This window comes from Clavelina lepadiformis, chromosome 7 (genome assembly GCF_947623445.1).
Source record: "Clavelina lepadiformis chromosome 7, kaClaLepa1.1, whole genome shotgun sequence".
In the NCBI taxonomy this organism is placed as follows: Eukaryota; Metazoa; Chordata; class Ascidiacea; order Aplousobranchia; family Clavelinidae; genus Clavelina; species Clavelina lepadiformis.
The window spans coordinates 8621544-8648898 of NC_135246.1; the positions used below are offsets into that span (position 1 = coordinate 8621544).

Here is a 27355-nt window from a genome sequence, read left to right on the forward strand (position 1 = left end):
ATCTTTGAGTCCAAAAGTTCGAACCATTTCCTGTAGTGATAACCGGCATTGCCCGTCAAGATAAAATTAGTTTTCCTAAATTTTCTCCTTCAGTGTATATACAGTATGTACCGTTGCATGCTATGATTTTCAAATTTATTAAAGAGAGATAGTTAGTAAACGGCTCCGAGAACAACTTGTTTTAGTGATTTTTTAACGTAGAGAGATGCGTTTTAACTGTAATCGGTTTCTTAAAATCCTTTTCTATGAACTGTTTTAACACTTTTGTAATTTCTCGTGTTATCTGAAATAGTAATGGAAAGCATTAAAAGTGAAATTAATCGGATTATCTGTGTTTATTATCAGATCAACTCAACCGAAATTTAGAGAATTGCTAAACAGGATTCGCAGCCTTTCAATTATTTTTAATAGTCCGATCTCAATATTAATTATAAACTAATGATAAACTAATTGCGGTATTTACTAAGCAGTGTAAACCAAGCTAAGTGGAATATCCAAACTTGGCTTCTCTTTAGAAAAATTGAATTCATTGTCTGATTGACGATAACATGAGAGAAATGAATTTGTTTATAGTAAAAAAATGTCAGAAGATTTAGAAACTAAAGATCATTAAGGCTAAACCGTGTTAACCCAGCTTAATCACTCAGTAGCCTATATATCATAGTAAAATAAAATGTAAAACGTAGGACGGTACTAAAGGTTTTTTTGTTTTTAATTTCTTTACACAAGCTTTTGCAAGCATAGGCTTACATTATCAGGTGCAGTAAGAGATCAAATCAGGTCATCTCTTAGTACACCTGATGAAAGCTTGGGTAGAGAAGTTATTAAAAAATCAACCCGTGAAACATCCCAGATAGCACGTAGTTGTCGGTCCGACAACTACAACGAGCTATTCTCGCTATAGCGATTGTAGCTCCTCTGCCGCTAATGGGTAGCAAGCTAGACACGGTGTTTTTACGCTGTCCAAAAGATCTTTGTCGGGCCGACGGAGGTCCATTAGTGATGTTAGATGATGCCATAAAACCGTTTAGAACAAAATAATGATTAAACATACATAACTTAGTTTTATTTAATATTTTTAAAATATAAATGTTATTATTTAATGAGGTTCGTAACAGTCGGAAAGGTTTTTTCACTAAATGTTGGTAACAAACTAACAATTATAATAATTATAGTAATTCCTATAGTAATAACACCCCTGGCTTTTTTATTCAGATATTTTGAATATAATACGTATTATACTTCTTTGTTTATTCTGAGTTTTTGTTTAACAATTAAATAAACATTTATTTCTAAGTTATCAAATCGATATCATTTTAATGTTTTTTTCTGCTTTGAGGCTATGGTCGTCAGCAAGTTTGATTGTCGCCGTCTAGTTTGAACAATGAGATAGGATATAGTCATGGTTGCCAACTGGTATATTTATATACCAAATTCCAGAAACCTGGTATATTTCAAACCTGTATGGTATACGATTTTTTCGTTTGGTATATTTTGGAAAACTGGTATATTCTTGGTATATTTTTGAAATTAAAAAAAACTGTTTCTGAATTTCTACCACAGATTTACTTTACAATCTGGCAACCCTGCAGTAACAGACTAACAGTAAAGTGTAGGACTGAATTTACTGAAACTGAACTGCTGAGTGCTGACTGTCACTCACTGTTCTCAGCCGTCTTGAGAAAACGGTAGCTGGGCGCTAAATTTAGTTGGTTTATAAGGCGTTACACGATAAATTCAAAATTAAATAATAATGGCATCAAGGAAATGGAAACCACGTTATGATGGTCAACGAAAATTTCGTTCAGAATGGTGTCATGAATTTCCTTGAAAAACTTTGAAACTGTTGATATTTGTAAACCCTACAAAGAGTTAGCACATTATGCTCTTGCTTGTTTGGCTACTCCAGTCAGTAACGCTATTGTTGAGAGAATGTTCAGCCATGTCACTTGTGTAAAAACTAAATTCCGAAATAGGCTTAAACTTCCAATGCTATAGAAGCAATTCTGAGGGTAAGGCATTGTTTAATTATGAAAGGAGAATGCTGTAAGAAATTTGATGTTACCCAACAAATGTTCGAAAACTTTAATTAAAGTATGTATGATTTACAAAATGAGGATGGAAATAAGTTTGAATTACTTGACTAAACTTTTTCATTCATATCAATGCATCGTCAAACATTTATTTTTCAAGGTTCTTGATAAAAAATTGCCGTCAAGTTTTGTTAACATGTAGTGTTGGTATATGTGGCTCTAATTGCTCATAGTTTGTTTGTTTTTTTCAGGTAAACATAGCTTTGGTATATTTTAATTCAAAATTTGGTATATTGTTGCCTTTACAATCTGGCAACCCTGGATATAGTACGATACAATAGTTTGGATTGAGGATGTAACATTTAAAAGATATGAAGGCAGGCAAAAATTGTTTTCTGGTGGATTTTAAACCATAGTTCGGTTTATTATATAGTATTGCTGCTGATAAGTGGTTAGAGATTTGATACAAATCCAAATGTTATATGTACCAATTGTAGTTGGATTAGATCTTATGATAAAACATACACATGCACGAGACTCGTTGATTGGTTAATGTGCGTCTGTCTGCACGCTAGGCTACGTAAAGAGTTTGGTATAGGCTAATGGCCTTAGTCACGTAGCTTAGTACGTGTGTTTTTCGACTAGGCCTACTGCTGCGTCATTTGCTTAAGGCAGGTTGTTTTCCGTTTCAGGATTATAAATCAATATTCAACAAAAGTATAGCCTATATTTCAAACCATTTGGCATATAAAAGACATCCACCAAATTTCGAATGAGGCAAAATCTCGAAATAAAATGTGCCCTATAAGAAAGAAATACGTACTAAGTCATGCAAGCAAAGTCAATATCTGAAGAGGTCCAATAATAAACCTAGGCTAGGTGTCCAAGACTGCCAAGTTTTGTAACTTTATCATGAGCGAAACATGTATTTTAGACGGAGGATAAAAAAGCCCCCTCATGTGTATTTTGAGTCTCTCTGGAACTTGTGTAAAATAGAATTAAGGTGTGTAATTTTGCACTTGTAATGTATAATAGTTTCTAGTTTGACTAATAAAAGTGTCATGTTTTTAGGTTAACCATGGCTTCAGCACAAAACATGCATACCAGTAATTATATTTTTAATTTAATTTTTAATTATTCCCAGATAATTATAAGAGTGCTAGAAAAAAGTGTGAAAAAGCAGTAAATGCAACTCATATCTGCTCAGAAGATTTAGACACTACCGACGTTGAAAGTAAAAGGAAGTAAGTCAGATAAAAAACCAATTATGTGGTTGGACACTTAGCAATTTAAGCAATGAAGATAGGTTTTCTGTGAGTAGCATTTGACAACTAAAAATATGTGACTAAATAAATTACATAATTTATTTGTAATGAAGTATTCAAACTCGCACATTTTTCAAATATTTTGTTGAAACAAAAACATATACATATTTTTTATCAGAATTCGACCTCCATCTCGACTTGAAGAATCAAATTCTGACAATGATGCCAGGTAAAGTAAACAGAATTGACCTTGGATGATGAAATAAACAAAGTGCAAATGCTTGATAAATTACCTGATTAATTATTATTATACATGTTATGACTGTCTAAAGTAGTGATTTGCACATTAGTGAGCATATTTACTGCAGTAACCACTGGGAATCAGACCAATCCAAACCCAAAAGGAAAAAATTGTTTTCACAACATTCAACACCACCACCTGTTGTTCCAGAAATGCCTAACACCCAGGAAAGAAGGTATACATTATTCTCGATATTGCTGTTATTATAAATAATATGTAATTTTTTAAATAAGTTATGGGCTACATATAAAAGTTACCAATCTTTACATTAATGTTCAAGGTAAAAAAATGAAAGTATTTTATCTTCAAGTAGAAGTGATAAGCTATGCTACCAATTTCTTTGTTTTGGCAGTGCAAATACTTCTTTTTCAACACCCATTTTAGTTGCAAGGTAAACAAATTTGACATGCAATGCCACAAGTTTTTCTTTGTAAACAGTTACGTAACAGCTGTAATCAGTGTGGTATGCTATGTGGTACGGTATGCTCGTTTTTCGTACTTCCGGATTCTGTAAAATAATCCAAGTTTCTTCGGTGGAACACTTCAACTTGCCGATAGATTCATTTGAGGATTTTGATAGGGTGGAATCACTGCTAGCAGAGAAATCACAAGCGCATGTTTTTGTAAGTGCAACATGTAGGTTAATATGCAAGTTACTGATAATTAAATAATAATATGAATATTGAGTATTTTCATCTCTTTTATCTAATTGCTATGGGGGACTACGTTGACATTTTTTTCAACTTTGATAATGATTCCATGTAAAAGCATGACATGTAACCAGTAACATAATGCCGCCAAACAATTGATTCTTATCAGGATTTTTTTTTAGATTTCCTATCTAGAAACAATAGGTGGCATAACAGCAAAAGATGTTATCAGCATGATGTTGAGCAAATTGTTGACCTGTGAACTGGCAACCAATTGTAATTGGATGGGAAAGGGTCATAAGACAGGAATGCATTCATCACAACTCGCAAAAGCTGTTATAGGTGAATAAGTCAAAATTGAGTGTTGATGGTTTTGCTAAGTCATGTTTTGATTTTTTAGGTTGCTTACCGCTTCTTAATTGTTTTAAGATGTATTGTGAGTGTTATTTACTATTAGGCCTATCTGTCGATGATGTTTACTCCAGTATTTTGTTTTCATGTCATTATACTTTAGATGCTGCCAAGAAATCGGGTATTAAGGAAGCAGAGAGTATCTGCGAGATCAAGAAATGGTTAAAAAATGCTAGTGATAGGGAAGGGGGACGGCTAAAAAGAATGAAGAACAAAATGGGTAAGCTGTGTGGCATGCGTGTGTGATGTTCATATCATGTATTGCAGAACGTTTTACTTTGCATTTTTAATTTTGTAGATAGTAAAGAAACATTATGCAATATATTTCATTACAAAAATGTTTTAGATAAAGAGCGGAAAGATGAAGCCACGCGCAGACAATTGTATTTCATGAATTTCGACTCATCTTCTACAAGTGATGATAGCGGATGATGATAGTGATTATAATAAAATATTGTGTTTGCTGGTAGAACTTTCAAATTTGAAAAAATAAACTTTTTGCTGAACTGCATAAAAACCCTGTGTGTTAGTGATTGTTGGTAGGCCCAAAGTCGGCTCGTAGGAGATCGTAGCTAACTTGCCGACCGAGGTCCGACAAAGATTTTGTTGCTCCCTACCCGACCTAGGCCCGCTGGACAAAACGAAGTTGGCCCTTCAGCGATTATCGTTTGTGGGCCGCCAAAAGCAAGCTAGCGGCTCGACGTCGGCTCTCGAGCGACGTGCTATCTGGGATATAAAGACGGTGTACAGCACTACTGAAAGTATTACAGTAACATCCATCTCTGTCACCAATTGGCGGCTTCTGTCATTCCGGTCGCTGAGTGAGATGTATGATGAAGTGTGACGACCTTTATGGCTATTCCTCGTTACTAACGGACCTCACTTTAAGGCATGATTGTTAGTAATTAGCATTTGTCTTAGGAATGACTTACATAAACGTTAACATAAATATAAAACCTAAATTTATCCATTTCTTACGCTTTTGCACATGTATCCAGTCACAAAACAAATGGAATGTATTGCATAGTGATTTCTATAAATAAATAAATTCTTAAATAAATAAATTTTATAAATAAATAAATTCTTTCACAAATGTAAAAACCGAGATTATGACGATTTGAAATAAATTGTTTTGTGACTCGAATCCAGTCAACCGAAATTTCCAATTACGAGCATCATAATAAAATTAAAGCAATCATTGTGAGGGCTAGGTCACATCCGAGAATACCATCCTATAATTTGGATTTTTTATTTTCTGTATACTGAGTGAAATAAAGTTGTTACGGTACGGTTTATTATTTTGTTATGTTTCAATTTTTCGAGCTGTTACCCCACTTGCAACTTAAAAAAATACTTTACGGATTGCTGAACAATCTTTGCTCAGTTTTTGATTTTCTTTGAGTTTTCAACGGTGTTATGTTACCAAGGATACTAACCTAACCAATAAGGTATGAGCCTTAGCCAAGCATCATCCACCAAACAGTAGATAGCCTAGTCATAACTAAGTCGAAATTAAAAATACTTGCAGTCGTACTATGCTTGTGTGATTTGCACCGTTTTTGGTTTAACGTAACCTTGTATACACAGCAGTTGCACTAACGTCGTGAGTTTTAAAATTAGTGGAAAAAATAAATTTGGTTTATCAATCATTTTTTCATTTAGAAGTTATAATCTAGGCTTAGGCTATATTTCTTCATCTTACTGGACTACATGGTGGAAAACTAAAAGTCAATACAATTTATTGTCGTTGAAAACAAATTAAAATTTGAAAATTTAGAGCTAAAATTAATATTAAATGTGTTTAAGGTACTGGTACTTAGTGATAAAACAACTTGTAAAGATAAGATAAAACACATTAAAAAGGTTTGTCCAGCAATTATCGTTTAATGTTTAGTTTGCAATGCCGTTTGTAAATCCACCCTAGCTTGGGAACACAAGAAGTAAGGGCAACAGACAATTCAGTATTGAGAGAGGGAGAGAGAGTTTATTTTCACTATTAAAAGTAAATTAAAAAGTATCATAACATAGTTTTAACATAATTTTTTGGTTTGGGGCAGCAAAAAGATTGTTAGTCATATCTAGTGGGAGAATTAGTATTTCTGGCATTCATAAACTGCATTCGTAAACGGCATTCTGAACTGACATTTATAATGATGTTTCAGATTGCTGCTTTTCACCAAGGCTTTTCGACTACATATAAGGTAAAGTGGAGTAGAACTGGCTGTGGGAAGAATAAAAGCATACTTTCCTATCCATTCTTCCTTGAACAAACGATTTTTATTGTCAAACTTCCTTCTCTTGAAAGATGCCATATTATATCTGTAATTACCGATTCTAGTTAAATTAGTAGTGAACTATAAAGTTTTGCCAATTATTGTTAGTCTGGAGCTGAACAGAATTAATAAAAACACTGTATATTGTTCCTGTACATCTGCAAAATGAAACTGTTATTTGTTTTTTCCCTTTGCATTTTACTCGCCCTTTTCTTTTTTTCCGTGGTTGCATTGTGACGTCAACAAGGCTTGTTTGATTTATTTGAAATTCTGCTATTGTCTGCTATTTTTTTGTTTTTGCAAATCAATGATAATGGATTTGGTTTGTTAAAAAGCTGGTACCCTTTATGAAGTCACAATATCATTCATTTGCTAAAAATAGTTGAGTAGCCCTGTTATAAACATTATGCTTGCAAAGAGAAAAACATGTATGCATTGTATTATAAGCAGCATGTCTTTCACCAACAAACTTCATACATTCATAGCACCTCTTCCATTTTAGTGTTAACTTAAGCTCAAAGGTACTACATGCTAATATTACTTTGTCACCTAAACTTTCTATTCACCTGATTATTGAGTAAATTAAACTCTTCACATATTTTTTCATATAACTTAGTTACTTATCTCAAACAATACTCTCTGCCGGTTATATCTGAGAAGCTACTGATAGTTACTTTGTTTATTACAGTCAGACCTTGTTAATCCGAACCCCGATATCGCTATCCAACAGAAAACTTCGGGGAACCAGTTTCTTCCCATGCATTTTAACCCTTTAAATCCAAAAGCCTCACTGTTCGACTCTGACACAGAAATTTTGGAACAGACATGCTAAATCAATAGAAAAAAATCAGATAAACCGGATTTCGAAGCTAAAAAGATTGGTTGTGAATGCAAGTTTTTGCGCATTTGTCGTAGATGACAAAAACAATAGCCTATTATCTATGCACAATGAACGCAGCAGTGATATAGTTAGATGAGATTGTTATACAACACGCTGAGTCAGCGCTAATGAGCTAGTTTAATAAAAGCATGCACATAAAATATATTTTTGTGTCTAGGCGGCCGTTAAAATTATTTTTTGTGTTGTGCAAATGCTTTTTGTGACACTTACTAGCTCTTCACATTTAAAATGCATTAGTATGCCTTAAGCCTATTCTGTACAAACTTCTAACAATGACCATTGTGACGTATTCCCGCTCAAAAATATTTCACCCTATTATTGTTTTGATTCCAATCATACGGATACCTCACTAAACTGACATATTGTTAAGAAACAAAGTGGTCCGGATTAATGAGGTCTGACTGTATCGGTATATCAATTTTAACTAGCCTAGACTATTTATTTTCACATTTAAGCTAGATAAGACAAGTTTTGTTCTAGCAAATGCCTTGCATGTGGTGATCTGTTAAAATTTTCTGGTTTTGTTAGTGTTTAGGTTAGTTTATGTTGTCTATTACCTGTTTTGACACAAATTTTCAAAATGCAATATGGTAGTGGTGAATATGAGTATTCTAGAAATTATGTTTCATCACCTGTCTCAAGAGTTCGTCCTGAAGCAGCACCGATAGCAGATAAACATCGTGGTTTTGGAATGCATGCCTGTCTTAATCAACCAACTGTGTCCAGTTTTGGTAGAAAAAGTTGGTTTTGTTGATTATTCTTTATTTTAATTTTTGAAAACAAACTATTGCTTCAATGTAGGATGCCACAGGGTTTGTTATACTTTATTTCAGCTCATCTGCATTTATTTGGAAATGTAAAATGTAAATTGTTGGAAAAATGGTTAATAATTGGATTTGTTTAAAGAATAAATGAATTAAATAAATATGAATAAATAAATGAATAAATAATAAACAAATTACATATTCTTATTTATATATACTGCATGTAATATCTCCTCTATATTTGTGACCTTTTTGTGAACTGGTAATAAGTGCAATCTAAGCCATCTATTGGTACTTGTGAAAAGGATAATTTTCCTTATAATGCTTTTATCAATGTGTCATACAAGTAAGTTAGTCATACTTGCAACCACATCAGTGAAAAATGATACAAACTAACAGGTTTAATTGTTTACATTGCATATATTGCATATAGCATACACAAAATTTAAAGTCTAACCAAAAATGTTGAGATTGTACTTGTTTTTTTTACTTGGCAACATGAATGATTCAGGTCAAATCTAAATCTGACTGCTGAATTTTGTGTCTGTGGGAATAAAATTGTCAAATATTCCTGCATAATATTCAAATTCATGTTCGATACAGCACATCACGAATTATTTCATTCCATATGTTTAATGGTATGTGTATAATGCATCTATTATAGGTGGAAATGTGAACATGGATGCAGGTCCAATGAGGTATGTTGGCGTGAAGTCACCTATTTTAGTTGATCCAGTCTACAATGGTGGAAAATATTCAAATCGAAGTGCAAGGCCTGTACCACGTGTAAGACCAGAAGCTGAGGAGGTGGCGGAGAAGTCAAAAGGATGCGTTGGAAGGCTATTTGCTAACTACGGAAAACCAGATCCTTGTATGTATTGTGTATAGGGCTAGTTTGGTAATGGTTAAAGCTGCAGAATCAAAAGTACATGAACTGCATTTGACGGTTGGTAGCGCTTGCTTCTAATGAACCATTAATGATGCTTACCTTTTATCAGTGCTCATTTTAAACAGTTTCAAAATTTAAAGATAGGCAACAAAAAAACTGCAAACAGATTAGAAATGTGTGATGTGTCTATCAAATAATTCACAACTAGACAAAATGGAAACTGGGTTCAAATTGTTGGGAGTTTTTGTCAAGCTTAAAGTGAGGGTCAAGTCCAAAAACATTTGATCTTATATGAAAGAACACTATTAACTGAACATTCTGGTAAAAAGGTTTTGAGAAATAACTCGTGGTTAGGTAGTTACCGCTCTCGTTTTTTAGTGCAATTAAAACATCTCTTGTTATGTAAAACAACACCCTCTATGGACATGTCTCGTTCCTTTTCTTTGATAATAATTAATGGTTAATGAAAACAGAGATGGCCAGTTTTGAAACCACCAAGTGAAGTTTTCAGTTGAGAAAAACGAATAAACTTTTGCCCAATTATCCACCACCACCATCCGTTAATTAATCATGGGCAGCAGGACAGATATACAGGTCAAATTACCCAAGCACATGTAGTATCATAATTAAGATGACAATACTAAAATGATATAATTGTAATCAGTTTATATACAAGGAGTGCCGAGATAGACATATTTTAATAATTAAATGTAATAAGAAAACCATAATGATAGCTACTAACCAGATAATCACATCAAATGCAACTGCGACCTATCATATCCCATTCTATTTTCTTTATTTTAGTTTGCTTGTAATGATGCACTAATTTAGTACAGTGTTGTTGCCCAAGTCTGATATACTGTAAGTTTACATGCCCTTGTAGCAAAGGTGTATACAGCCTTCCAGTACTGCTATACATTATGTTTATCGTTTTTCCTGAAAAGTATTTTCTAAAATCATGATGCAATGTGTAAAAGCCAACATGGGCCACTGCCACGCTTTGCGCAGGAATATTTAGCCGTATTCCTGACGGGCATTGTTGATAGCGAGAAATTGTGAGAAGAAAAGTGCTTGCCTCTTGTCATAAAAGCGTGTAGAAAACATGTTGTGTTGCATGCTAGCGTTGAATTTAGTATTAGTTGTTTTTATTCAGCAAAAAAACTTTCAAGCAATGGGCGCAAAAAGTATTTCAACTGCTGAAGATGATGTTGCAACCAGGGCTGGGGAGCCACTGCAAAAAAGCATAAGCTCCGGCTCCAGCTCCGGAGCTATCAAGCATTCATCCACCAGCTCCGGAGCTATAAACTTTTAAACAGCGGCTCCAGCCCCGGCTCCGGTATAGGTTTTAAAAATAGCAGCTAAGACAAATTATCACTACGTAAAACAATTTTTGTTTGGCTACTTTTTTTAATGCCCCTTTATGTATTTTTGGGTGCTGAGTTCAAAAATCCAGTTAGTTTTTTCGTACCATCGTTACTTTTTGAAATATTCAAATTTTGATATTTCAAAAATTCAAATCGTGTTCTACTCTTGCAGTAGATTTTAGCTCCACATCATGGTTCTGTTTGGTTTATTAAACGCAAAAAACAGTTTAAAAACGTTAGTAAGGAAGGCTTGAAGATACTGTAAATGTAACATAGTTTTGTCAAACAGTAAGAGTCGTTCAAAAATGTACTTTTGAGCGAGTTTTTCTTTTATGACTACTCCTGTCTTGCCTTACTAAAGACCAAATGTGGTTTCCCATCATTACACTATACCAGCGGCCTTTATATCGTTTTTCCATTGGCTCAATATCCTGATGAAGTCTCTCAACGTGCTCCTCACTGAAGTCACCTAGATTTTCTTGAAAAAAATCCAGATGCGAACATAAAAAATGAAGTTTGACAGACATGCGACAACCCATGTTTTGATAACTTTTGATCAGTTTCTCCACCAACTCTTTGTAATTTCTGTCCCTTTTATTTCCCAAAAATCCATCAACCACACCTCGAAATGCTTGCCACGCTTCTTTTTCTGTTTCATTCATTTTTTCTTCCTAGCTTTTACACTTTAACATTGTGTTTATCTGAGGACCAACAAATATTCCTCCTTTTATTTTGGCAAGTGATAGTCTGGGAAACATTGAACGGATTTCTTGAAAAACTTGTCCTTGAAAATCCAAAGCTTTGACAAACTGTTTTACCAGACCTAATTTGATATGAAGTGGAGGCAGTAAAACTATTTCCCGGCTTACAAGAGGTTCCCTAATAACGTTGTACATTCCTGGGTTTAGTTTTTCCCATGTCGGCCATTAATTTTCTCATAGTGCTCACTGTCAGCTCTACTATTCCACAAGCACAGAAAGCAAGAGTATTTTGAGTAACCACCCTGCAGACCAAGCAAAATTCCCAACATTTTAAAGTCACCACAAACATACAACTTAAACTGAGTGTAATTGATTTTAATGAGCAGTTGCTTGACGTTTTCATAATCTTCTTTCATCTGTAAGGAATAAGCAAGTGGAATTGATGGATATATGTTGCCATTGTGAAGTAACACTGCTTTAAGACTTTTGGTAGAACTGTCAATGAAACGCCACCACTGAGTAGGATAAGGATCTATTCCAACAGCACCAAACAGGCCTTCTACATCTTTGCAATAGCAAAGGTCTTCAAAAACTTCAAAGTAGACAGAAAACTCCAATTGCCTATTTCTGTGGGGTAGGCAGTACTCTTACTTAAATTTTTGCACTGTCTACTAGACATTTCGATTTCTACTATTTAAAAGATGAACTGAATCTAAGATTTACACAAGACTTAACTCTAGAAAATGTAATCCTATGGCATACTTCTCTCTGTAAACACTAAACATGACTTTCAAATGAGACTATACTGAATTTAACAGGCTGAGATAAAATGAAAACTGAGATAAGAAATAAAAGAACATTCGTCTGCATTTCAAACTCCCACTCCCATTCACTTTCTCAAGTAAATAGGACGCCCATTTACAAAATGATAGTGCTGACAGACACAGATCATAACTGCATAAAATACCTACAGTTAATGGAAAATCACAAAAAACGGAAACTTTTGTATCTTGAAAACGATCGATGATAGAAAAAAACTGATAGCATGTTTGAAATCAGCGCTTGAAAATCATACAGATACACTTAATAAATGAAGCCAAACAAAAATTTTTTTAAATTTTGTTACGTAGTGATTAAAGTTTGTTATATTAAATACTGGAGCTGGAGCTGATAAATATTTTGTAGCTCCAGCTCCAGCTCCGGCTCCACAAGAAATGTTTAAAAAGGCTCCGGCTCCGGAGAAAATGCTTGGCTCCAAGGCTCCAGGCTCCGGCTCCCCAGCCCTGGTTGCAACATCTCAACACCCCGGCTGTGTCCGCCCCTGCGTGAAGCACTGTATTTGAATAAATTATGATTGTTTTAAACATAAAAAGTCTGGTAGCCCAATCATTTGCGTCTGTGAAGTTACGATATCCTTTAGACCGCAAACGCTACCCATCACACCGATACCATACTGGTTGCTGCGGTTGGGCTGTAGACTGTCACCTATGAAGCTATTGGCAGTTACAGAAATCTACAAATACATACTTGATATACAATAGGTATTGCTAAATTTATGAATTGGCGAATGTTGTCGGTGATTACCTATAACAGGGGTGGCCAACCAGTCAGAGACTAAGAGCCTCACTTCTTACTGTGTTAACGCAAAGAGCCACATCATAAATATTATGATTTATGACGCTGTTTCTTATTACGTCATAATACTTCATCAGATATTGTTTCAGTTTCATCATCTTTATTCTGGGTCACAATCTGATGTAATCAGTCATTATTCAGCAAATATCAATTGAACATTAGCCAGTAGAGATTACTTTTTTGTTTTATTTATCTGCCTAAGATGGGTAAAATTTGCTCTCTTTTGGAGGTTCAATATGAACGAAAGAGCCGCATAATACCGGGCAAAGACCGCTGGTTGGCCAGCCCTGACCTATAACATCACAGGTGCCTTTATCTACATTACAATTAAGGCCAATTTTGCGATTTTTTTTGCTTATAATTACCTGACCAAGAATTAGTTTTCAAAACTAATTTATCAGATTATTCAGTGAATAGTGTTTGTTAATATAAGATTGGTGTATAGATAGACTTGCCCTTCACTTTAAGTTAAGCAAAGATTTTCATCAGTTTGCGGATACACATGCCAGTACCATTCCATCACAGAACAATGAATTTCCAAAGACAAATCTCAAAAGTTCCAAGTGTAGTTTTCTTTTGTTTTGAATCCTTTGTTCCAGTTTCCTTATGTAAGCAAATATTTTATTGACACAAGCAGTTCATTTTATGGTCTTCAGTTTGCATAACATGCATAAGCACATGGTTGATTAAAGCGCACTGCAATCCTTAAATTTTATTGATACAGTATCAAACTATTTTTGAATAGGATTTGAAATTCTGGATTCTGAAAAAACAATTTTTAGAACATTTAATCATTTTGTAGATAATGACTCCCTATTGTGTACAACAAGTCTTACCTAACACAACTGCTTCTCAACCGTTAGTCCATCACTTAGGAACACTATAGCAAAAAAATGTCATGATTATGACCTAATAACCTAACGAAGTATTGTACGGTTAATTTTTTTACACCATTGTTAACCATTTATCATAGCGCTAGGATGGCGGTATTTAAATTAAAATTTGACTAGCTGTTTTCATCTAGAAGTATAAAACTTCAAATAATTTGTTTGTTTTATTAATTTTGCATCTTTTTATGTACAGATAGTGCTTATGACACAAGAGATGAAAATATTGACCCACGCAATGGACCCCTTCGAAAGGCAGGGGTTCGATCACCTATTTTAGTAGACCCAGTTTATCAAACGGGAGATTATTCTGGAAGAACACCACGGCCAGCACCCAGGGTAAAACCAGAAGCAAATGAAATAGCAACTAAATCAATGGGCACTGTAGGAAAACTGTTTACAACACAAGAAAGGCGCTATGATGAATATACAAAGCCCAGTAAGCATTATCTTGATTTGTTTTAGTTAATTTATGAAGTGTCTACAACAAAACTATTTTTGTGAATTATTATTTTGGTAAAGATATTAACTATAAGTCCCCTTAGTCACAGGACACTCTGCTGACAGCCTGTTATAAATAGCAGTTTAGGTGAAGTTTGCAGATCTGCCAACCGGTGTATTGGCTGCAATCATAGATACTGAAAATATACATTGTACACTGGTATAAATTTTGAGAAAATTGGCATCTTCAGTATTTATGAGTACAGTATACAGAAACAACAATTAAAATTGATTAAAAATATAAAACTAAAACGTATTAAAATCTCAAAGTTTGAACTAAGTCTGAAAATCAACAGTGACAAGTAACTTAAGTGACGCAAACAATATTTCAAAGAGTAATATGCGAAAGGAACTGTATAAACAGCGGCACACGATATAAAACAGTTGCTGAGATATAAGTGATATCTTATCTTGTGTTGAAGGTATCCTGTACATATATATTTTGTGTAAATAGCTTCCAGGGTTAGCCAACAGCTGTAAATTGTTTGGGTGTTATATTTTTAATCAATATTATTATAAATGTTGTTTTCGTATACCCATGGTTACTATAGTTACCAACTTAGACCAACTATATATCTTATATTACAGTTAATAATAATTCACAGATTCATGAATACCTTTTGCTGCTAATGCTTCCTTTTTTATGTATACTGTACTATCAGGAATTGCAGTGCATCTCAGTATTACAGTTTTAAATAACATTTTTATACATACATGAAATTTCAAATACCAAATAGAAATAGTTCTAACTTTTCAATTTTATTGACAGAAAAACAACCTAAAGATCACACAGTAGAAAACGTGAGAAGAATGCGGCAAATACAGCGAGAGTCAAGAGCAAAGGAAAGAGAAAAGATTCAAACGAAGAATCCAAGTCCTGTTAAGGCCTTGTGGAAGTCATCTCAATATAACACAGTGGAATCTAAAGTTAAAGAATTTATGCAGGCATGTAGCTTGCTATGTTTGTAAATCGGGATAATTATATGCAGCTAACCCTTCCAGTAATATGTTTAAAGTAAAATAAGAAACAGGTTATAGTTTGGCACTCTTGAGGTTAACTTTATATATTTTTTTATATTTAATAAAATATAATGTTAACCTTAAGAGTGCCAAACTATACACTGTTTCTTATTTTACTTTGTAATTTGGTTAACACGATTCAGACAACATCAACCTAGTAATATATTTGTTACACTCAAACTCACATAATCAAATTGTTTTTAAATTGTCTCTAGCAACCAACTTTTCAAGAATATTATACAGCACAGACACACAAGTCAACTTAGTGTTAACTTTTCCTTTGCAGGATCCACCAAAGGCACCGCGGACAATTCATGATAAGTTAGAACGACCGCATTCTGCACCTCCTCGTTCATCCGGTGACATGAGTCATCATACTAACACAGGCGCTTTGAAACCACGAAAATCTACAACTCCAAGACATGTGTGTTTCATGAACTATCCTTGCATAATGTACATTTAGTGGTGATGTAATGTTTTGCATTATCACAGCATTTTTTGTAAAATAGTAGTTTATTTTAATTTGTATGTAATTACACTTGTTTTAGGCTACTGGCAAAATCAATTTCGTTTCTCGCAATGCGCAGCTTGCAAGATCTTATGAACTGGGCCGTTCTCGATCCGAACTTGCCATGTATGAGTCACAAGCAAAATACTCTGATGATTTGGATACCTACAATCTCAATGTGAAAGGAAAAACGCCATCCTAGTTAGTGTTGTTATAGTTAACTATATCCTTTAGCCAGAGCCAAAGGCATCATGCCTAAAGTACACATGGGACCCGGACCCCAGAAAAATTTTTCTTGAATTTAATTCAACATTCTTGTTGAAATAATATGCTGAACGTTAAAATCACAACGTTACAAAGTCTTCTATATATTTTATAGTAGAGTAGATTATGGTAAACTTTTTAAATGTTTTATACCCACTAGTGTGTTTAGAGGACACAGGTTGTCATAGAGTATGTTGTTTCCAGTTTTTTCTGCTACATAGAATGGCATGAACACTGTGGTAATAGGGTTTTCCTGCATGGAAATCGTAATTTGATAAAGCAAAGTCATTTCTCAAAATATTTCGCAGCCAGTGTGGGTGTAACTGAACAAGTACTTTTTATTATAAGCGTACTTAAAGCTGTTTTTGAATAGATGCACACTGACTGCTGTAAGCTAGTATGCTCATTTGAAAAAATGTATACTGAATTCCTGTTTTCTAGCTGATTCCAAGGTGCGATTTCAAACCACAGTTTAAAAAGGTTGAAATATCAAGTTTAATATTTACCAACTTATAAACCATCCTTTGTAAAGTATTCTGACACATGCTTAAAATTTGTTGTTTTTTTAAACCCTCCAAAATTGTTTGTTTGTTTGAAAGTGTGTTGAGTTGAATTTGACTTTTTTTCAACCTGGTTGATTGATTGATAGATGGGCTTGCTAAAACTAATTCAAATGCTTTCAAAAAATACAGCTTTGGCGACATTTATTTGCAAACCGATCCCGGTTTACTTTCTACGTTTATAATAATAATCAAACCCAGAAAACTATCCTCAAACAGTCCTACTTCACTGCACACACCACTATAGTAGTAATAGTAGTTCTGCTACTGCCTCCACTACTAAAAAAATTGTGCACTACTTCCCAGCTCTAATATCTGATATTCATGTTATTTTGCTGTTAAAGACATTAAATATTTTTCAATTGTTTTGAAGATGATTTGACTTCGTAAACTTTTTCTATGGCTAATTTGTACTAAACTTGCGTATCTCTGCAGCTTGCGATCCAGACAAAAGTTGTGGGAAAAACAGGAGAGAGAAAGGGTCCGTAATATGCCAGACCCAACTGTACCTGAAGGTCATTCGGTAATGCCAGAGAAGGAACGACAAAACACACTTGCTACTCTAAAACAAAGTTAGTGATATTGACCTGTTGAAATTTAAATTATCTGAATAAATAACAATTATTTTTGAAATGATAGTGTAATGGGCATAAGTGCCTACTGGTAGGCTGTATATAAATTTAATGATGTTTTGATGGCACCATCCTAGTCACCTGTCTAATCATAGACCATATCCTTTATCCTTTTTTCCTCCCATTAATGCCCTCGCAAGTTTTCAAAAGTTAGTTTGAGCCAGGAAATGGAGGAGTATACTGTCTATATATATTAATTATTATCTATTTCAAGGTTATATTTTTTATCTTTTTGGGAATCAGAAGCCTATGATAACTTAAAGTAAAATGCATTGTTTTTAATTTATTGGTGAGATTGGTATTTTTTGTAAATCATTTAAAATATTTACGACAATGTTGTAATAACTTTTTTTTCAAATGTTCAATTAACAATCAAGGGTCAATAACAGAAAGTTGGATTAACCGTAATTCCAGATAAAATACATTATGCTAGCTGCTTCAATCTGTACTATTATACCATTTTACATTATATTGCCTATCAATATTTGTACATTAATGTTGAAAATGGATAACGACTTGTACATTAGTAGCGACAGGCATTATTGATTGATGTCAAAGATTTATTAGCCTAGATATATTTTGAAATTTCAACAACAAGGTGTTATCTTTTCAATAATGTATACTGTACTGTTGTTCAAGACCCATGTCTAGTCATCAGAAGCGTATGTGACACAATTGTGAAGTTCTCAACAAAAGTTGAATCTATAGGCCTACTATAATTATTATTATTGGACAAAACTTCTCGTGGTTTGTCTATATCAGGGGTTCTTAACCAGTGGGCGTGCGTAAATTTTCAAGGAGGCGCGAGCCCGAACGTACTTTACAACATATTTAATTTTGATAGATAGATAGATTTTGATTGATAGCTCTCTGGGATTAAACCTCGCTTTGAAGACCTAGTTACTAAAAAACAGTATCAAGTATCTCACTGATTCATGATCAATAAATAAAATGCAATTGCAACATTGCTGTTTGTTTGTATTTATTTATAAGTGTAGGAGGGCTTGAAGCAGAGAACCATTGCTCAAGGGAGGCCCAGTACCAAAAAGGTTAAGGGCCACTGGTCTATACTATACATTGGAAAACAGCGATAAAACATATAGCTTGTCCTTTTATTGATGGTAGTGTTTCAAAGACTTTTATTTCAAATTTTTAGAGCTAATTAGAGCTATATTTAGAGTTAAAATTTTAATAGTTTTCTTTATTTTAGCAAAACTTTTAAATGAATTACATTTGAATATTTTTAATTGTTTCTATCATTTATTTTTTAAAGTCTACTTAAGAACAATCTCAAATAATACAATATATAGCAAAATAAAAACACAAGATATAGGATGCCACTTTAGAATTAATTTTAATTCCTCCACACAAGCTTTCGCAAGCTTGTTTCATCAGACATACTAAGAGACAGAGAAGGGCAACCACTCTTTCTTGTAAAAAGAGCGTCACTTTTGCTTGCTCATACTAACGTTCTTCTATAAAGAAAAGAGCACACTCATTTGTTGCTCATGCTCCTACTCTTTTTGACAATTAAGAAATATTTTTATTTCGGTACAGTTGCGAACACCAATCATGTTCGTATGTTCCAAGCATCAAATTAGCATTGTAAAATATGGGTCTAACTGCAACTGTAATTGCATATCATTATATTTGTCGTAAATGTAATAAGAAATTTCATGAAATCCCAGCATTTTGAAGAGTTTTGTTTGGTTACACTTTCTGCAAATGACTAATAGACAACTAGAGTACTAAGAACCTTGTAGAATAGTGGATGCCAATGTTCAACAATTTAATATTCTTCACTTTTAAGTAGTGTTGCGTGTATTATATAATAATAAAGAACCTTAGTAATTATATAACGGAGCTGCTGTTGAAAAAGTTTGGTCCATATTACGTTGTTACGCGGTCTATTTTTTAGATGTTACGCAGACAAAACACTGATAACTATCTTTTTCTCTATAATTCTGTATGCATTCACTGTGTAAATGCAACTAAAATGTGTCCGTTATCTGCATTCGGATCCTGGCCGACATTGTCATTTTTTTGAAACCGGGAAATTGTAATGTGATATAATATCCGTTCTTTTGTAAGTATTGCTAAGACCGTAAATCGAGTATGGAAAGTATGATAGTGAAACCACTAAACTGTTAAAGTGAAATTAGACTTCACAAAGCCCACGACAACTATCGCTTTCGCGGCTCAAGCAAAAGTAGAACACACACTACATCAATGAAGTTACGATAAGCATTTAAGTTTGGTACAATATTTGTCAAATAATAAATCTGATTAATAATGACAACAATAGATAATCTTTACTTGCATTTTAACGTTCCTTTAACATAAAAATCATCGAAAAAATAGAAATTTTGTGAAATTGAAACTTGATACTAACTACTTGTGATATAAACCTGCTTTGACAACAGTGATATCACAGTAATATCATAAAACAGGCAGTAGCAGGAAAAATTACGTAATTACTTACGGTCATGTAAATTACGTAATTAAATTTTGAGTCACATGCAACATCATTTTCAAAGCAAATATCTATTAAGTTATAAAAATAACAGCAAATGAAGCTAATTACAACACCAAGCTGATAACTTGGCTAATTGTTGTCAGCTTAAAAAACATAGCATTTATACCGACCTGCTAATACACGGTTCTGATGTGCTGCTATGCTTTGTGCTGCGTATAATGTTAATTATTTTTCACCATGCGAAGAAAAAAAATTGTTTGTGTAAAGTTGGTCCCAAAGCAATAAATTTTTACTCACTTTTAAGATTATAGTCCTACAGAAGTCAAAAAAAAATTTTTTTCAATCCAATCATTTTGTGCTTTCATAGCGTTGTTTGTACAAAAGAAAGAGCAATGAGCAAATAACCTAAAAAAAGAAGCACGCTTGTGGTTTCATTACAAAGTTGAAAAAATGTTTACATCAACAAATGTGATTGATATTCCTACTACATAGACATAGCTATTGATATAAACAACCTTGTGACATTTGTGCTCGTCAGTTAAAATTGATAGTTTTGTAGACATGCCCTATTTATGGTCACTCTGTATATATTTAGAAGCTTTCCAGAATCTCAATTTAAACCCTGTTACTCACATTCTATATTGTAATAAAAAGTGCGTTATCTTAAGTGTCCAAGTAAAATTCCACACCAGTCTCACCAAGTTGCTTTTGCTTTGATGAAGTTACCATTCCTCCCAACACTTTTGTTCAAGATGTAGCTCGTGTATTTGCTATAATTACTGTAAATTGTGTCAATGGAAAAATACCCTTTTAGAATGCAAAAGAAATCCTACAGTTTATGTAGTCAAAGTATGTTTATGAAACTAAACAAGTGATATTTCATTAATATAATTTCATGTAGAAGTTTTAAGACTTTAGTTACAAAAAAGATGATCATTGTTGCATGTTCTATCATTTCACTGCCATGTAAGTTTTTCCAACAGCTTTGTGGTGTTTAGTAATCTGATAATGATGTTTAAATAAGCAATAACGTTACTTCATGTATGGATTTTCTTACATTTGGATCTTGACATAAGAATAACTAGTTGTTGGGTCCTACCTATTATGAACCCTAATTAAAGCACACTAATCATAATTATTACATTACAATGGGTGATGAAGATGTTATTTTACATCGAACCCACTATTTTTAAAGGAAACAGCCAAAAAAAATAAAATTTACATTTTCCTTTGCGATGTAAGTTCTGCTATTTCGGCAAAATTTGTTTGTTTTCATGGTGGACAAATAAGACGTTGAAATCACCATTGCTAAAGACATATGCATTTTTGATCAACTTTTAATATTTACGAACTGAAATGTAGCACACTTATGCGTCCCACTGCCAGCAATATTGCTTTTCCTTTCGAGTGATCCACATTTGCGCAAGTTAGGCTGGTATTGTCAACGTTCTGCTTGTAAATTTTCAAAATTTACTGTGTTTGGTTTCAGTGTCGGACACATAAAAGAATCAAACTTTAATCTTATTTGTGTTTCAAGAAAGCATATCAAATCGAATTGGCTAGTACTCATTTATTTGATTTTCAAATCACGGTGGGCATTCCAAGTTAAAACTCCAAACGTCCATTACAATAATTTGCTTTTTTAGACTTTGTTGCTGAGGATAAATTACCAACACGAGTTATGGAATGGTTTTAATAGCAATTAATAGCAAGTTGTCTAATAATTTCAAAATTGATCCCACTGGGTGATTAGTTGACCACCTCTGGCTTACACTTACTAATTTAGAGTTTTAAACTGTTAAAATCAATTTCAAACAAAAAATCAACTATTAGAATCAAATCAGTTTCATGGTGATTGACTGTAGTCTGTATTTCCTTCATCTAAATTCACTCTTTTTAAAATACCAGTATTTTATAACTTTCATCTGTTTTAGCTTTTTTTGTAAATATTATAGCAGTTACTTCACGCATTTTCGAAAAGCAAGAGAAGACCACCAAAAGCATGTATCTAAGCCGGTCAACCTGTGAAAATGGATTGGTAGCCAGGCATCATAATCCATTTAGCTCTATTACACAAACAATTTATTATGATGATCAGTCTGCTGAACAGTGGGCAAACGTTTCAGGATCAAGCATCTATGCAGAAAGGCCTGGTGATGGAAAGTTGAAATTTAGTCCCCAACCACCAAGCTATGACAGACCTACTAAAACTAACAATTATGTTGAATTAATCGGTTCACAGAAAGACTATGACTATTATGATGTGAAAAATGATGATTGTGAGCTGATGTATTCAAATAACACTCGAAAGCCCTGTGTAAATATTTCTGCAAAGTACGGAAGTCCCGTGTATGTATATGCACCACGAAAGGTCACAAATGTGGTTCCTATGACCCAAAAATATACCCAGAATTCTTATGAGGAGCCTGTGTACACCTCAAGAAAAGGCACATATTACGATGACACAATCTTAAATGGTTCTGTTCAAGCTTGGGAAACAGAAACAGACCCGCTTGCCAGGAAATATGTCACATTTGAAGATGAACAAAATACATCATTTCCTAGTTTTCATAAATTGGAACCAGCACTGATGTTTGCAGACCAAGCCCGATGCCCACCAGAGCAGTATCGAGTGAAAACAACATACAGAGACTCTTTTGGCCTGAATGAAGAGGTTGGCTATAACTAGGAGATCATTGGTTTGCATGGACGATTTGCAAATGTATTAAAGATAATTAAGCGACATACACCATTTGTTTAATCTTATTTTTTACATTGCCACAAAGAAATTAAAAACAGGCAAAATGAAACATTTAAGATTTTGCTCCTGCATTCTTGCAACTCACCATGTGAATCGATGCCTCTCACAAGTAGAGCATGTACATTGAAAATCACCGCTGAGTTAAAATGACTGATTCCTTTCTGCCGCATGTTTCTTGTAGTTCCTGCACCAGGTTAACAAACAAGCAAACTACTTGTTATTCTTTTTTAAAGTATGAAAGTCAGTTTAACTTTCAGCTTTGTATCTTCAGGTTTCTTACAAAAGTTTCTCAAAGTTTGGCGTGTAGTAGATTGGTTAATCAACTAAATTACTACTAATTAAATGTAAACTAACTCAGTTTCTACTTTAAATTATGATGTTATGTACTGTATTTTTAAGGTGACCTTATCGTTGATCACTATTGCTGTCTATTTATTTACAGCACAATACTGTAACATTTTGTACCAATCAGTCAGCTACCAGATTTCAGAAATGTGCATATATCAGATTTGATGTACACGGAAGCTTTATTGATAACAATAACAGTCATAACCTTGGTGTTCTTCTAATACAGTAATCTAAGTAGTAGTAAACTAAGTACAGTAAAATAATTTTGGGAAACAATTGTTCAACACCAATCTCATGTTTTCGAGCTTCTTTTCAGGAATCATTTCTTCAGTTTGCATTGTTTTGATTATTGTTCCTTGCTACAAACTTTACATACAACTATATGTACCTATTTGTCTTTGTTTCACAATTGTTCTTAATTTATTTATTTATTTATTAAGCACAACAAGAACTACTGGAGAGACACCGACTCCTCCCAGTACGTTCAGCCGACTCTCTGGGAGTACGAAACAGGAAGACGGAGTTGGAGCGACGGATCATTGAGGTTGATGAAGCAATAAAAGTATTTGAACGTTCAAGAGTTTTTGTCAAAATGGGGGAATAGACAACTGCACTGAAGTTACTGCAACAATTTCACCATTGCTGTCTTTCTTTTGTGGAGACCACATGGTATTACTAGGATTGGGTACAATGTTTATAGAGGTTGTCATGTATGTTTCTGGAGTCTAAACCTCATGCAAGAAGCATATTTATTATTTAGTTTGTGGTTTTGCCATTATTGGCATCATGTGATTATGCTTAATCATTGCTAACTTCTTTGACTATAAATCATTCATATGTTTACAGGTTTTGATACAAATAATTTCTAACTGAGTAAGTTGACTGTAAGAATCTAGCATTGCCATAACTAAAGTTTAGCTTTATGAGCACAAAATAGTTTGTGTAGTTTTCTTGCTTCTTTTAAGGATATGAAAGACCACTTGTCGCAAAACTGTGATCCATTGTTGACTTTTATTTTATACTGTTCTCTTTATATTCTTTATCCCAAGTTTAACCTAGAAGATTTTATGTTGTGTAAAGTTTTCGGATGGACTGTGATTTATGCAAATGTATCACTATCATCATTGTGATTATGCTCCATATGCAGTAGTGATAAATTTTAGAATGTATATGTTCATTGTGTTTTTATTTGTACTAAACATCCGCTGTACTGTATAATATTTACCTGTTTAGGCATGTTCTAACAATTGTGCACCAGTGGTAGGACAATTGACTTGAAAAAATCATCAATTTTTTGAAAACCAGCATACGAAGATTTGTTTTTTAATTGCTCAAAATGATTTCCTTTGTGTTTCAATGCATACACCTTTTGTTCGACATAGATTGTCAGTGTCTCACTCTCAGACACAGACTAGAAAGACATCAAATTGCACATTTATTTTGTTGATAACTCATTGGTGTGTTGAAGTGAACTCATTAGATCTTATAGTAAAGGGAATACTTGCAAAACATTTGTAACGGAAGTCCTATATTTTACAATGTTAAAGATTTAAATAATACATATATAATTATGCTGTTTTGTTATTTGCATGTGGTATACTGTACATACTGAATCGTTGTACAATGTTAGCTTTACAAAACTACAATAGCCGTTGGCACTGACCTCAAAATATTTTTGTTGTTCTGAATTTTTAGGTTTAAAATTAGGTGGTTGGCTATTATACATTGTGTTTCTTTTGAGTGAGTAAGAAAAAGATCTATTGCAATTTTTGAATTATTTTTAACACAGATGACAGACCCTTAAATACAATTTTTTTGTTTTCACGAACCCCTAGTACAAACTTTTCTCCTTGCTTTTGACAGATGTTATTTTTAAAGGGGAGCAAGATAATGTTTAAAAGCTCGAAGTTTTTCTGTCAAAGAATGGGGTTGAAATTTCTTTTTATATAGAGTTGTTCTTAAATTAGTAGTGACAACCCCCAGTCAAGTCACACCTAGGACATCAGAACCCTTGATCTGATGTGATTCTCACACTGCCCTAACTTGAAATATAACGTAACACTGTATGGTAAAGACAATCATAAATATTAAATGCACGCCTGGCACTGGTTGCTAAGTCCAATACTATTTCACTTTCTGACAAACAGTCTTTAATAAACTGAATGTTGACAATAATTTTATTTTGCATTAAAGCCATACAATATACATTCAACATGCCCTTACTAGAATACAACATTGAGATACTCTTGATTTCTACTGTATTCAATTGGTCATATTCACCATTCTGCCAAACGACTTAGTTGAACAATACAGTTTTCACACAAAACGCTAAGTCACAAATACATTTCATTTCAACATTTAATTATTATTTAAGAGGTTCCCAACTCATTATTGCACTAATGGTTTGAGCAATTTCTTCATTGTAAAACTACCATTTCCTTGTACTGCATTCTTTACAACAGGCTATAAAGCACTTTCTCACTTTACATTACTATTAAATGATTAACAGGATGATTTAACCAATGTAATGATATATCACACAAATGGTTATCAAAATCAACAAGGTCCTTATGCACTCTGTGTTCCAGTAAGTCCTGAAGTGTTTCAAAGCAACCAGCTTCAAATCTTATTTTGTCCTGAGCTTGCTTTTGCCATTTTCCACTAATCTTATCATAAAAACACAAAGACTCTGGTGTTGCAACTTTTTTATTGTCCACCATCACCAATCGGCACCCTGTGTTGTTTTCAAGGATTTTATCAGCTATTTTCTCAGCAAACAGTGAAGTTACTGTTGAGGCATTCAAATGCTCAGCTGCTTCATAATATCCAGCTATCCAAAGATCATTTACATGACAATGGGCATCAACATGAGCAAGAGCAATCTCTAACATTGGCAAGAGCTGCAGGCACTGGTGAAAAAGTGGGATGACATCTACAATTTCCAGTACTTTGTTCTCTTTCTTGAACTGCCTCGCAAGTAGTAAACCATTTACTGCACAATGTGGATATTTGGCAAGGTGCAGCTGAAGTTTTACAAAAGCACGGCACGAAATTTCAACATCCTTTGTAGAAGACATTGTTTGTAAGCTTTTAAACAAGCAAGTTTGATAAATATGTACTTCTTAGTTATTAATAATAATTCCTGATTATGTAAATGTGACCTGTGATCAGCTCTAAAGTGAGAATAATGCAAAATCATGTTTACTTAAAACATTCTCAGAAAAACTTTATTGTTTAGGTAAATTTCACCAAATTTAATGTTGCAAATTTATTGTTGGCCACAGGAGATTTGGTTGCGTAACGGTTGTGCCAAATCAAACAAAATTAGGACTGGTGAGAATTAGACTAACATACCTTCAAATTTTATTATTATTTGTAGTAAATCTTCCAGCAAAAAAAACAATGTCAATGATCATGCTTAATAATTGGATTCATGTTTAATTTGTCACATCTCTACCAGTACAGTAGTAAAGTACAGGAACTAATGGGATTTTTGCGTCGAATGGGAAGTTACACACTGGCAATAAGCAGTTGTGTTAAGTTAACGTTAGCAGCTAACGTAATCTACTAGGCTACTTACAGTGGTCCATCCCATAGACCCTTTTCCAGTTACCTACACCATTTTTTGGGTGGCAAGCTTTTTTCGATCCCCTATACTTAACAATGGAAACTATCAACCCACTTTAATTCTGTTCTAAATTACAAACGCTCTGGGCATTGTATTGTAAAGATTTCGCTCAGCTGAGTTGCGTCTGAATTCCTTTACGGCGTAAAAGTAAAGTTTACGGCATAAAAAAATAATTCGAAAATATGTTGCCTATTTCATATTTAAGTCACTGTAATATAAGAACCGGGCAACATATTTTCAGAAGTTTTTTGAAGAATTACGAAGAATTCACATGGCTGTAAACCAAAAGTCCTGTCATTAACATCAACCAATAGCCTACAATACAACAAGATGAAGATGATAGAAAATATAAATGACTGCAGAGAAATGATCGTATTGGAAATGGAAGGCAATCAGTGTTTCCTTTCCAAACTGTAAAATATATCAATTTTGAAATTTAATTTGCTGACAATCATCATTTTTAAAGCTCTCTGTGGCTAACCTATAAGCAACAAATTCAGTCTATAAGTTTAGGAACTGGTGAAAAACGCTATGATTCAACTAGGAAAATCGTATTGCACAAAACTATACTCTATCGAATGCG

General features: G+C 33.6%; 3 protein-coding genes across 12 annotated transcripts; 2 read left to right on the top strand and 1 right to left on the bottom strand.

The window, feature by feature from the left end:
- Positions 1-854: 854 nt before the first annotated feature.
- LOC143465987 (uncharacterized) lies at positions 855-5209 on the top strand. Of its 6 annotated transcripts, none has more exons than XM_076964555.1 (7): positions 855-3277; positions 3477-3527; positions 3667-3774; positions 3952-4222; positions 4432-4591; positions 4764-4880; positions 5007-5209. In XM_076964555.1, exons 4-7 carry the CDS (start codon positions 4070-4072, stop codon positions 5090-5092), a joined length of 516 nt encoding a protein of 171 aa, XP_076820670.1. In that variant the 5' UTR covers positions 855-3277; positions 3477-3527; positions 3667-3774; positions 3952-4069; the 3' UTR covers positions 5093-5209. The 6 variants fall into 6 exon arrangements, with proteins under 6 accessions (XP_076820670.1, XP_076820671.1, XP_076820668.1 ...); XM_076964556.1 differs by having other exon boundaries at positions 4038-4222; XM_076964553.1 differs by having other exon boundaries at positions 855-3036; positions 3105-3277; positions 3667-4222.
- A 788-nt stretch (positions 5210-5997) lies between these two features.
- LOC143464936 (enkurin domain-containing protein 1-like) lies at positions 5998-24977 on the top strand. Of its 5 annotated transcripts, none has more exons than XM_076962999.1 (10): positions 5998-6662; positions 6823-8565; positions 9263-9469; positions 14271-14513; positions 15345-15520; positions 15882-16019; positions 16144-16304; positions 17363-17499; positions 21991-22709; positions 23585-24977. In XM_076962999.1, the coding sequence occupies exons 2-10, from the start codon at positions 8415-8417 to the stop codon at positions 23702-23704; spliced, it is 2052 nt and encodes a 683-aa protein (XP_076819114.1). In that variant the 5' UTR covers positions 5998-6662; positions 6823-8414; the 3' UTR covers positions 23705-24977. The 5 variants fall into 5 exon arrangements, with proteins under 5 accessions (XP_076819114.1, XP_076819111.1, XP_076819113.1 ...); XM_076962996.1 differs by having other exon boundaries at positions 6002-6662; positions 6823-8574; XM_076962998.1 differs by having other exon boundaries at positions 6002-6523; positions 6823-8574.
- Positions 24978-25303: 326 nt separating this feature from the next.
- LOC143465959 (ER membrane protein complex subunit 8/9 homolog) lies at positions 25304-27090 on the bottom strand. The gene has a single exon (XM_076964505.1). It carries the CDS (start codon positions 26219-26221, stop codon positions 25628-25630), a length of 594 nt encoding a protein of 197 aa, XP_076820620.1. The 5' UTR covers positions 26222-27090; the 3' UTR covers positions 25304-25627.
- Between the last annotated feature and the right edge of the window lie 265 nt (positions 27091-27355).

Bases quoted from the DNA above. Each gene is read 5' to 3' on its own strand.
- LOC143464936 (XM_076962997.1), top strand. From the start codon at position 8,415: ATGCAATATGGTAGTGGTGAATATGAGTATTCTAGAAATTATGTTTCA. The intron at 9,470-14,270 runs GTATGTATTGTG...TTTTATGTACAG, and splicing joins CTACGGAAAACCAGATCCTT to ATAGTGCTTATGACACAAGA. The intron at 14,514-15,344 runs GTAAGCATTATC...TTTTATTGACAG, and splicing joins TGATGAATATACAAAGCCCA to AAAAACAACCTAAAGATCAC.
- LOC143465987 (XM_076964551.1), top strand. From the start codon at position 4,070: ATGTGGTACGGTATGCTCGTTTTTCGTACTTCCGGATTCTGTAAAATA. The intron at 4,223-4,431 runs GTAAGTGCAACA...ATTTTTTTTTAG, and splicing joins AATCACAAGCGCATGTTTTT to ATTTCCTATCTAGAAACAAT. The intron at 4,592-4,763 runs GTGAATAAGTCA...ATTATACTTTAG, and splicing joins ACTCGCAAAAGCTGTTATAG to ATGCTGCCAAGAAATCGGGT.
- LOC143465959 (XM_076964505.1), bottom strand. From the start codon at position 26,221: ATGTCTTCTACAAAGGATGTTGAAATTTCGTGCCGTGCTTTTGTAAAA.